The sequence below is a fragment of the Rhinolophus sinicus genome, linkage group LG15 (assembly GCF_036562045.2).
Source record: "Rhinolophus sinicus isolate RSC01 linkage group LG15, ASM3656204v1, whole genome shotgun sequence".
In the NCBI taxonomy this organism is placed as follows: domain Eukaryota; kingdom Metazoa; phylum Chordata; class Mammalia; order Chiroptera; family Rhinolophidae; genus Rhinolophus; species Rhinolophus sinicus.
The window spans coordinates 24,260,127-24,272,906 of NC_133764.1; the positions used below are offsets into that span (position 1 = coordinate 24,260,127).

Here is a 12,780-nt window from a genome sequence, read left to right on the forward strand (position 1 = left end):
CTACATTCCTGACATCCTTCTAGAATTTTCCTTAGGGACTTTCCTTTTTCTTATACTAAAGAGCTCCCACTGTTTGTTATCTAAATGACTTTAAATTGTTTATGTTTGATTAGAATATTGTCCTGTTTATTGGACACATATAAACTTTAAAAATCTTTGTATTGGGTCACAGGTTTATACATTTCTTTTGATTGTGCTTGTAATTTATATTTAAAAATGTGAACGTGTAAGTATTTGATTAAGACCTGAACCCCCATTAAAACGCAGTTTTGGTAGGAAATTCAGATTAGTCTCATATCATTTCAATTATAAGTGTCCGGTTTAGTACCATTTCTAGCCCAGCATCCAATTAGAAATCCAACTATTTATATTCTCTTCTTTCGTGTTACTGACTCTACCCTGTCTCCTCACCCCTGTTTCTTCTACATTCCTTTAGGCTAATGCGCAATGACACTTTAAATTGTGAAACCTTTGTTTAGATTTTTTTGGCTCAACTGACTCAGGACCCTGTCCTCTGCCCCATAAGATATCACTAAGAATGATGTAGTGCTGTGGTAGCCTGCCTCCCTGTATTCTAACCAAGATGGGGAAAAGGCAGCTATAATGTTCAGTGTCATATCCATAAGGGAACCAGGCATGGCTTAACCTCATAGTAGTTCTTTAATGTAAAAAAGGCCAATGAAATATTTATTAGTAGACCTGAGAAACAGATAATGTAAAACAGTCTGAGATACAAAGTCTAGTTTTGTATTCAAGACTAGCTCCTGAGACATCAGTTTTTTTAAATTAATTAATTAATTAATTAATTAATTTATTTATTTATTTATATTCATCTAGTCAGTTAACACATCCACCTGCTTACATATATAGTGATTTTTCGGTAAGAACACTTAAGATCTATTCTCTTAGCTAATTTCAATTATACAATACAGTGTTATAAACTATAGTCGCCCTGTTATACATTATGGCTTCAGGTCTTATTCATGTTGTTTGTTTTAATTGATACATAATTCACATAACATAAAATTTACTGTACAGACTCAGTGGTTTTCAATATGTTCAACATCCCTACTATCTAATTCCAGAATACTTCCCTTACCCCCTGCCAGTTTTTGTCTTATTTTTATCTTTTTATTGTGGAAAAATTTCAAGCATATACGAGTAAACGTATGTAAAGTTAAAGAGAGTTAATAGAATAAACCCCCATGTATTTGTCACCTAGCTTCAACAAATCAATTCTTGGCTAGTCTTGTTTCATCTGTAGCTGTGTCCACACCTCGTCTAAAACTCTGGATTATTCAGAGACTCCAATATAAATTGAATTAATAAGAGGAAATTTAGGGGGTGGATGGGTGGCTCAGTAGGTTAGAGCACGAGCCCTCAACAATAGGGTTGCCGGTTCGATTCCCACAGGGGCCAGTGAGCTGTGCCCTCTACAACTAGGTTGAAACAAGGAGCTGCTGCTGAGCTTCTGGAGGGGCGGCCTGGTGACTCAGTTGGTTAGAGACGAGCTCTCAACAACAGGGTTGCTGGTTCAATTGCCGCATGGGATGCTGGGCTGCGCCCCCTGCAACTAAAGATTGTAAAATGGCGACAGGACTTGGAGCTGAGCTGCGCCTTCCACAACTAGATTGGAGGACAACGACTTGGAGCTGATGGGCCCTGGAGAAACACACTGTCCCCCAGTATTCCCCAATAAAATTAAAACAAAAATTAATTAGCCCACATAAGTTGATTAGAGCAAGAGGGGCCTTTACCTTGGTTGTACTGATCATATCTAAAAGGCTAGCTTCTTGTTTCTCCTATGAACCAGAAAAACATCTTTTGCAGAAACTTCAAACAAAATGCCCTTTTTCCTCACTGGCCCAAACTTGCTTAGGCCTACCCATTCGAGAACTATTAGGTTGGTGCAAAAGTAATTGCGGTTTAAAAGGTTAAAAATAGTTGCAAACACCGCAATTCCTTTTCCACCAACCTAACAATCAATCTCTGGTCTGATGGAATTACCATGACTGGTTTCCAAAATAACCTGGGGTGAGTGAATATTAGGTAGTGTACTATACTGTGCACTAGAGCAGTGATCAGTATTTGTATATCAACATTTCCTTCTTACAGTACCAGGTCAAATGCATTGTCCTTCACCTCTCTCCCATTTCTTTCTTTCATATAACAGATGCACATACTTTTAAACTGCCCTGTCAACAACTACTCTTTTTCTGCTGTCCATACTTGACATTTCAGGCTCTCATAATCTGTCCCATTGTGCTTCCCAATTTCTTATCTTCCACTAGTGCCCGCTATGAACTCTATGCTTCAGCCAAATCCTCCTCCTCAGGATGCCCTGCACTTGACACGTTCAGTTACAAACCCAATGGTTCACTTGTTCTAGCTCTGTGCTTATAGGGCACTTGTTGCTCCTCTGCATACATATGTATCCTACTCCCGTACACAGATGCACTTCCTGTTACAGCTCCACAGTCTTCTCGATCTGCTGTGGACCATTCATTCACTTTTCCATTTCCTCATCCTGAGCTTTGAGGACCTACTTCATTCATTTTCACACGTTAGTTTTCTTTTGCACCCATCCATGTGCTATATCATATAGCCGCATGTTTTGTTTCTGCTTGTTCCTAGAATAGTACTGACACGTGATTAGTATTCAGCAAATACTTATTGAATAAACGTTACCAAAACACGTGTATATATTGTTATAAGTTTTTATTCCTCTAAGTTTCTTGGGACTCTGAAGATCTTTTAGTCATGTAGATAATTTTAATGTTAATAATATTAATCTAATACAGATGGAAATACTCTTGGCATTTATAGATTTAAGCAAATTGAAGTTGTATGTAGTAAATTGTAGTTTTGCTGAGATGCTAATTGATTCTTACATGCTAATTGGTAATTTTATGGCGGTAACTCAGATAGTAGTGATCCTAGCTAACCCCCTGGCAGTCACATCCCAACACAGCTTTGTTAAACTATGCTTGCTGTCATATGTAAAGTAACTTTCATTGAGGATTTTAAGGGAGTTAACTAAAAATTTTGTATCTAGAGTTGCTGCCTTTTATGGAAGGCAATACTCTAGCTATGGCACCGTTTCTCAATTAGAGGATTCTCAAAACTCATCACGTTTGTCCCTTGCAACTGCCAAAGGTTTTGGTACAAAGTATTTTGTTTCTTCTCCCATTCTATTTAATTTATTTCTTTAAATTAATGTCAATTTTTCAATGCCCTACTTAAAATCTATTAAATAACATACAAAGAGAAGCAGGGGTCGGAGTGCACAGAATGTTTGCTGTGCTTTTTGCCTTGTGCAAGAGTTAGGGACTGCAGCTCCCCTGTTTGTCTTATTTGAGAATGAATGTTTCTTTAATGGATTGGGCTATTCCAGCATTCCTGATTTAAGGTCTGTTGTAGCAAGCGACAGTTTCGATGCCAGTAACATATGTGAATTAAATTAAATTGCATTGCAGGATCCAGCCGGTCCGCTCTGACCCAGTCAGCATGCCAGGGTCGTCCCGTCCGGTCTCTGATCGAAGGGGAATTTCCACCGTGATTGATGCTGCCTCAGGTACAAAACCACCTCCAAAATGTTCATTGGGTAGTTCTGTGCATTTTTAATTTCTTTTCTTGCACAGTGTAAAACAGGATTTGTTTTTTTTGCCTTCTTCGTTTTTTCGTTTGTTTAGTTTTGTTTGTGTGTATGTGTGTGTGTGTTAAAACAGTATTGTGCCTATGTTTGTTGCTAAATAATGCCATGCATTTAAATATTGCTAAGGTTGGTGAATGATGTGGTGGAGTTGGCACTTGATTAAATGTAACGAACACAGTATTGAAGGCTACAGGGTTGATGACTGCTTTGCCTTTGATCTCTCAAATGTGGAGAAGCGACCTTGACAGAGAACGTAAATACAATATATGGATTCAATTTACTCAACCTGTTGAGTATCAAAGTGCCTGATCTGTGGAAGTAGAGTCCAAATGCTATGGCTTAAATGGTTTTATTATTGAAAGCATAAAGTTTAGAAATTCATTAACTTAACTCTAGTCTATCTATCACAGTTATTAACTTCCTATCCTTGGAGTCAAGCCATGAATATGTGTCATTAGTACCATGAAGTAGATCTCTGCCTTGGTAGGTGAGAGTTTCTACATTAGTATTGTAAAAACTGTTTTCTGCCAGGCCTGCCAAATAATAGAACTGTTTGTAATAATTTTCTCATCTCTAAGTGCAGTGATATATAAGGACAGTGATGCTTTAGATTACGGTACAGCTGTGGAGCATCTGAAGATAGTATACAGCAGGGTTTCATCAAACAAAGTCTCTTACAAGTAGAATTATTAAATACTTGGCATTAGTCAAACAGTTGAGTCAGAGAGGATTTTAATCTATAGCAATTTCGAAATCCGTAGAGACTGCTGATTTGATTGAGGCTTAAACTGTGAAAGAAAATGGAAACAAACACAAAACTGATTTGTGAAGGTCACTTTTAAAAGACCAAAGCTTCTGTTTCTGATTCTGTCTCTGAATGGATTTTGAAGTTGGAAAGCTAATGCCCTTTGTACATTTTCTTAGCGTTCTGAGTGGTTTTTTTTTGTCTGTGGATTGCGCCATGTGTCTAATTAAGCTGTCCACATCCAGGGCTGTACCTTCATTTTTAACGTAGACGCCTACTTAAGAGGACTCAGACTTGTCCCTCTGCTTTAACTTGGCAACCATGGTTGTCACCTGGACACAAGCGCAGAAATGTGTCAAGTCTCTATCCTTGCTTCCCTGCGTTGAATGAGACATTGAGAAAGGTGACGTAAACAATAAATCTTCTTGATAGTTTCAATCTGAGAATGCCAACAGATCCTGCTCATCTGGAATTATCATTTACAATTGTAAGTCCTGGAAATGATGTATTTTAACCTGAAATATTTTATTCAAGATTACAGTAGTAGGCTTTGTTGGATTTTTTTTTTTAACATTCTTAAACTGCCATATTATTAATGTTTTAGAGCCAGATGACTAGCTACCAGACAAGTGAAACGCATGTCACTAAAGCACTTACCATGTGTGTTATTAAAAGTTGCCATAGTCCACGCTGTAATCTGGGGTGATACTCCATATTTATCATGCAGCACTATCTTAGCTCTTTGTAACGTTGTCTCTTGCCACAGAGAGGAACATCTACAACCATAGTTTTGTTTAACTCTTAACTCTGTTGCAGAAGAGTTTTCAAGTTGATGTTTGCACTTGACTTATTTACATTTCCATCGGAGACACATCATAGGAGTTTCTGCCTGAAAGCACCAATCTTTTGTGTAGAGAAAGGACTTGGTGACTAAGCGCTATTGTTATTTCTCTATGACTGTTTTCATTCCAGAAAACCATAATTCCCCTTCTGAAAGACAGCCAGAGCAATGAGATGTGTGCTGCTTTCTCTAAATTTGAGCTAAAGAAAACCCATAGATGAGGAACTAGACTTTTAAGACTATTTCTCTACCTCTCACATGGTTTGGACCCCTTTTGTTCCACACATTAAGTGAGTAAATGATGTTTTGTTGGGGAAACTCCCTCTGTTTTGTTTGATAGGATCACTGATATCATAGACCTGCTTTTTTATTGATGTTTAACATGGCAGAGGCTAAATGGTTTGGATTCTGTATGAAAAGATGTTTATGGGAAAATTTTGTTCTAGATTCTTCTGTGGTAGAGTCTAGGACATGTATGTATTTGCTCCTGAACCAGGAAGTGCTTCTCTGATTATGGCCCAGACACTGGCGTCAGCTGCATAGTATGAATGTGCTCATTTGGGGCTCAGAGATATGACCAGTGTGACACTTTCTCTGATGGGGCTTCATTTCTTTGTCTTACATTCAAGCAATTTATACGACTAAATGTACTGTCTTTTTAATTGTGCCTGCGGCACATTTTATAGGTGTCCCTCTTATTTTAGTGACAACTCTCGCTCTGTCTAAACTAGCGGTGATATAATTATCTTCCATACAATTACTTTTCATGAGCCACAGCATTAAAAAATTTAATGTGATACAATTACATCTTTTGACAATTGTAGTACTTTTCAAAGAGACAATATTTTATTTTAATCTTGGGTCTGTGTATGTTTTGGATATCTATGTATTAATCTGGCAACGTTATTCTGTTGCAGTAAAAAGAGATCAGCAGAAAGTTGTGACACTTTTGCTAAGAAATGTTTTTTCCCCACAATTTCTTGATTAGTATATCTGCTTCACTCCTTCACATAGAACACATTTCTTAAAATACGTGTTTTTTATTTATTAACTTAAGTGATTTAGGCACAGCGTAAATTCTATGCCTTTAGATACCTGTGAATCAGCCTCTCACTGTCTCTATGTAAATCTCATATCTATAATGGCTTTATAAGTAGGTGTTATTCCCATAACATGTTTCATCTGATCTTTGACGATCCAGAAGATACTATTTTACTTAAGATTTTGAATTTAGGTAATTTTGAGATGTTCCTTTCTTTACTAAGGAGAAGACCATTCTGGAAATGGACTTTATAGGATTTCACCCTTACTCACAAGTTACCCAGTAATAATGGAATTTGAAGGAACTGCTTTATTTTTCCTGTGTCTAATGAACATCAGTGTCTCTGAATTATAGACAGTGTTTCTAGGCAAAGCACTGCATGGATTGCTTACCTTTTTTTTTTGCCCTCTGTACATTCCTTTTAGTCAGGCATCTAAGACTTTCTTCCCATTGTTCGTCCTTTATAACGCGTGTCCTTCTTTTGATAAAGGTGTAGGACCTCTGAAGAGAAAACAGAAGATAGCTGTCAGTGTCCTGTTCAAACTTTGTTTCCCATTTTGGTGACTGATGCTCTTGTTCCAAAACTTGTAGGCAGTGCCTGTTGGATAACTTCATAACAACTCTAGTTACTTTTGAGTCACCCACACAAAGAACCTAGAACGATCTGGTTTATCCTATGTTTGTACTGGTCTGTAGTTTGACTAGGGAAGTTGATGTTTACCAAGAAAGAACTCAAAACAACTGAGACTTAAAGACAAACTCAGGCCTGCCTCATCTGAAGAGCAGACATCTTTTGTCAAACTCTACTAAAGTAAACATTTTGTAGAGAAAAGTGTTATTAGAAGTGGTGAGAGCAGCATTTATGTACATTCCTGAGGAAGGTGACAGCAGGAGAAGGAAAATATGACAGATAAGTAAAACGAGTTTTTATCCTTTGGAGCAGGCTTTGATACATAAGGTACTCAGTGTGTTACATCAAGCATTTATTGCACCAAGCAATAAATAGGGACAAAGTTACAGACCTGGTATTTATTGTTATTCTTGACTCTAGAAAAGTACTATTTTTGTTGTACAATTGAAGTAATCTAAATAATTTCTAAGAAATTAATTAATTCAGGAGACAATTTTTCAGCACCCAGTTTTTCCCAGTATCAAAAGAATTTGTTTATTGAAGAAAATTATACACTTAAAAATCCAAACTGGTTTGATTTGATTGATTTTATGATACTCATTTGTGCCTGCTTTGTGTTTTTGGCGTTCAGTGCATCAGAGCTTTAAAAAAACAATACCTATTAGAGAATTACTACAGGGTAGGCAACAGGAGATCATTTGAGCAGTCAAATCTCTGCTGGAAGGACATTCTTACAAAGGCATACTTTTACCTTACAGAGATTTTTCTGATGCACTAAGGGAAGAATATCCTTAACGATTATATTTCACTGTATCTACAGTTGCCATTCCAATCTGAGGCAGACTTAGTCACTGTATCTTTTTTTATGGTCATTAAATGGATTGGGGTGACAGTGGTCAGTGAAATTATATAGGTTTCAAGCGTGCAATTCTGTAATACATCATCTGTATATTACATGTGTGTTTGCCTCCCAGAGTCAGCTCTTTTCCATCACCATGTATTTGACCCCCTTTATCCTCTTCTATCACCTCCTCCCCTTACTCTGTGGTAATCACTTAACTGTTGTTTGTGTCTATGAGTTTTTGTTTGTTTGTTTGTCTGTCTTGTTTATTTGTTGCTTTCAGTTTTATATGCCACATAGGAGTGAGTCACTGTATCTTAAAGCCGTCAGAGACAGGAGATACTGGTGTAAGAAGCAGAGAGATATGTAAGAAACACCGTTCAGTCTACCACAGTGAGGCCTCTTAGCTCTATGATTTTAAAACTATAGCTGAGTGACAGAAACCATGACGTTATAATCATGGTCTTAAACTTTTGCTGAAACCTTCCACAAGTCATGTCTAACTACCTATCCATCCTTCTGCATCTGGAAAACGAATTTAAGGTTTCCTGTGCCAAAAATTGTTCCACCTTTTTAGGGCAGGGATGTGTTCAAATTATTGCCGAAAATAATTCCCAGATACAAAGTTCTTTGGCAATCTGTCTTTGAATAAATGATGTGGTTTTCATTTAGTAGAGCTCCAGATAGTCTTTGTGATTATAAGGTGTCGAAAACTGCAGGCATTCTTGTACCCTGGGTATTTACTGCCTATGCGGGATCAGTAAGAGGATTATGGATGAGGATGGAATTAAAAGAAGGCTTAGTCCTGACCTGTGAACAGTCCCTCAAAGGGGAAAAAGGAGGTCAGTAATTTTACTTTGACACTATTTGTACTTGAAACAGTAAATATTCAAACTCAGATATTAAGATTGGCTTTTTTTTTTAAAAAAAGAAATGAGGATGTTTGTGCATTATTTCAACCCTAATGAATACTTACTGTCTGTGTAGAATCAAAAATTAGAGATTAAGAACATAGGGAAAGACCTGATTTGCCCATCAGGAATGCGCTGAGCCACATCTCTCTCCTGATTTAAATATTCCTCTCATTCTTCTTTCTAATATTTATAGGATGTTAGAAGATGAAATTCAAGTTAACAATGTGGAAAAATTTAGCTCAGCACAATTAAGAAACAAATGATTGCCCCACTTGAAGATGAAGAAACTGTAAACAGAAGTAGAAGAAGCTGTTGGGAAAGTTTTTTTCTGATGACACATTTCTTGGAATAAATCTTTGTGTCAACTAAAACCTTGCCTTGGCTTTCTCTATTGCAAGCACCAAGTTCTTGACACGACTTTAAGTCTTTCCTAAGCATTTTGAGAAGGAGTTGCTGGAATTCTCCCTACTGTTGATATACCAGGGTACCACATGGGACTTTTTGGCCAAAAGACTCAACGTCTCCTTTTCTGTACCTTTATTACTACATCTTTCATACAAGGCTGGCCTGTTTATGTGGTCTGTTGCCTGAGACTGTGGTGGCAGAGGGACAATATTGGGGGCAGTATTAGCATTTGTTTAAGTCTGAACCAGGAATTCCATTTGTCTTAGTGACATTAGTGTCAAACTGTTAGTGCCATACTATTTTAAATTGTGTCCAAGAGCCTGAGAGGCTTATGCTTATAGGTGTCATCTATAAACTTAGAAACAAACAAAAGAGCCTCTCTCCCTTGAATATGGAAGCCCAGTGAGCAATTAAAAAGCAGCCTGGGACCTCACCCGGGCAACTAGTCAGAGCCAGAGCTCATGATATTCCCCTGGATATTGTTGAAAACTGTCAGAGAAAAAGCTAAAACAAATAATCAGAGTGAAAATAATTATACCCAGGAAAAGTCTTGTTTTGGGCGCTAAGTGTAGTGGAAAGAATAGTAACTTTTGAACCTTTGATTCTCGTCTCTGCTCTGCTCTGCTCTACCTGCTTGGCAAATTGCTTTAAAATCCAAGGCTTTCTACCATAAGATGAGGGAATCGAAATAGGTTATTTCCAGATTCCCTTCCAAGCTTGAAAAATTAGTGAGTTTGTACTTTGGATCACTTTTGAAGAATTTTTTTTAAAGTAGGGTCTAATTTACATATTGCAAAATTGCATGTATCTTAAGTATACAGCTTGTTGAATTTTTATACCCACATAATCATGGGTGGTGATCAAAATTAGAGTATCTCCATCTTTCAAGGACGTTCCCTTATGCCCCTTGCAGGTAATATTACCTTTGACCTCGGGATTACCACTGTGGCTTTCATCATCATAGATTAGCTTTATCTATATTGAATTTAATGTAAATGGTATCATTCTGTACCTATCCTTTTGTGTCTGACTTCTTTTACTAAATGTTTTTGAGATTCATCCGGTGTTACATATGTCACCAGTTCATTTTTTTTTTTTAATTGCAGTGTAGTGTGAATATAACACAGTTTATGTATCCATTATCCTGTTTTTTTTCCGTTTGGGCCTTACCACGAATAAAGATGCTATAAACTTTCCTGTACAAGTCTGTTTTTTTTTTTGGCATATGCATTTATATGTTTTGGGCATATACCTAGGACTAGAATTGTTATCTCACAAGGTAGGCAGGTGCTTAGCCTAGAAGTAGTCTAAAACGACTGTACTGTTTATCATTCTTCACAGCTATGTATGAACCATTCTAGGGAAGATAAACTGTGGTTTTAATTTGCTTTTCTCTGATGAATACTGATATTGAGCACCTTGAATATACTTACTCGTCACCTGGATGTCTTCTTTTGTAATGAACTTACGAAGTCTTTCACCATTTTTTATTGGGTGTGTTGTCTTCATTGAATTTCAGGGGTTCTTTAGGGATTATGGATATAGGTCTTTTGTCATATATTTTGCAAATATTTCCTTTCAGTTTATTGCCTTTTCACTTCCTTAGTGGTGTCTTTGACAGCAGTTGTCCCATTTTTCCATTGTTTTTTCATTTTATGTTTAGCACAAAAATATTTCCCTTTCTCAGGGTCTTCAAGTGATGCTTTTCTTTAGTAATTGTATGGTTTTGGGCCTTTGTATTTAGGTCTGTGATCCTTTTCTGATTATTTTTTGTTATGATAGGAGGCAAGGATCTGTTTAGCTTCTTTCACACAGATATCCAGTTGCTCAAGCACTGTCTATCAAAAAGATAGGCCTTTTCCCCAATGAATTTCATTGATGCCTTTTTAAAATATCATATTTTTTCCTGGATTCTCTATTCTGTGCCATTGATAAATATACATAATTTTTTTAAGTTTAGTAAGTTTTAATATCTTAACAGTTTCCTGTCTCTCCTTTTGTTTTTTATGTATATCTTGTCTATTCTAGCTTCTGTACATTTCCATGCACATTTACATGTACACATGAATACATATCAGTGGTTCATGGTGTGGCCCATGAACTTCTGGGAGTCCCCAAGACACTTTCAAGAGACCTGTGAGTGAAAATTGCTTTTACTAATATGAAGTCATTATTTGCCCATTTCAAAATACTGCGTTGACATTTAGTACAGATAATAAAGAAGCAATGGTACATAAAACTAGCGTAGCAAAAACAGTGGCACCAAACTACTCTTGTAGCCAATTCTACTCACTCATAGTTTAAAAAGACAAACAGCTATGATTCTTAAGAATGCCTTTGATACAATAAAAATCATTAATTTTATTAAATAATAAAAATTTTTAAATGTAATAAATTAATTTTATCAATTTTGTTGCTTGTGTCCTTCTTTGTAATATTCTGTGTATCACAGTGAGATTGATGCGTGATGGTTCTCCTGAGGAAATGCACTTGTGTGATTGTTGTGAACTGACCTAGCTAGCAACTGTTTTCATGGGAAACCATTTTACTTCAAAGAATAACTGACAAACTGATTCAGACATGGGTATTTGGCCAAAATTTTCTCAAAAAAATAAAGTAAGCTTGTCCATTCAAACTTATTTAATAAACAATATTTATTACCAATGATAAAATTTTAGCCTTCAGGTGAAAATTGGAAATTTGGAAACCATGTATTCACGTGTATTCACCACCGCTGTCTGCTTAACAGGTTCCTATTGGTTAAAGACATTTTTTATGAGATAGGTGGTGATATTAACTAATGTGATATTTTTATGTTGTACGACAAAATCAATCAATATTTGGGAGATCGCAGTGTTTTCCAAATGACATTTTATGCTATTTCAAAATTATGTATGGGTGATGGACTCATTCCAAGGGTAAGATAGGAAAAAGAATTTTAATATCACAGAGTACAAAACTTAATTGATATGGTTTTAGCTATCATTTCAACTAACATGTCAAGTGTCATACCAAAAAAGAATATCCCCAGAATCTGAAAAGCCTCAGAATCTGAATATGCTCCATTCTTTTCTAATTACATTTTTGAGTGAGGCCAACTCGTCTTCACCCACTTCAACAAAAACAACATATCACAGCAGATTGAATGCACAAGCTGATATGAGAATCTCCCTGTTGTCAATTATAAAGGTTTCTCCCCCCAAAAGTAAAAAGGTTACTCTTCTCATTATTTTTTAGTTTGGAATTTTTTAATAAAAATTTTATTTATGTTAATACATGAAGGGTTTCTTATAGTTGTTTTTTTAAATGAGTTAATAGATAAATGTCTTCAGTGATGATAGATATAACTAACACACATAAACCAAAGCTCTTTGGAGTTCTCAATTTTTTAAGGGCACAAAGCGGTCCTGATTCAAAAAATGTTTGAAAACCACTGATATATATATATATATATATATATAAATATATATATATATATATATATATATGACCTCACACACATACATAGGTACATTAAATACATATTCATCTCTACAGAAAGTTAGTTGAGATTTGACTGATTTCATTGCATCTGTAGATTAAATATGGGAGAATTGACATCTTACAAATATTAAATCTTCCAATACATGAGCTTTTTATAGCTATCCATCTATGTAGTCTGTAATTTCTCCTAATATTTGTTAAGTTTCAATGTAGAAGTCTAACA

The 12,780-nt window shown here is 36.1% G+C and overlaps 1 protein-coding gene across 25 annotated transcripts in view; it reads left to right on the top strand.

Annotated features, from left to right (window-relative positions):
• Positions 1 to 12,780, top strand: part of BCAS3 (BCAS3 microtubule associated cell migration factor) — a 519,095-nt gene that overhangs the window by 265,639 nt on the left and 240,676 nt on the right. For 23 of the 25 annotated variants that reach the window (XM_074320579.1, XM_074320576.1, XM_074320587.1 and 20 more), the window contains one exon: positions 3,477 to 3,574. In XM_074320579.1, coding sequence (XP_074176680.1) covers positions 3,477 to 3,574 — 98 coding nt within the window. Of the gene's footprint in view, positions 1 to 3,476; positions 3,575 to 8,862; positions 10,274 to 12,780 lie in introns of those variants that run through there. The other 2 variants (XM_019732494.2, XM_074320592.1) reach the window with 1 other exon arrangement.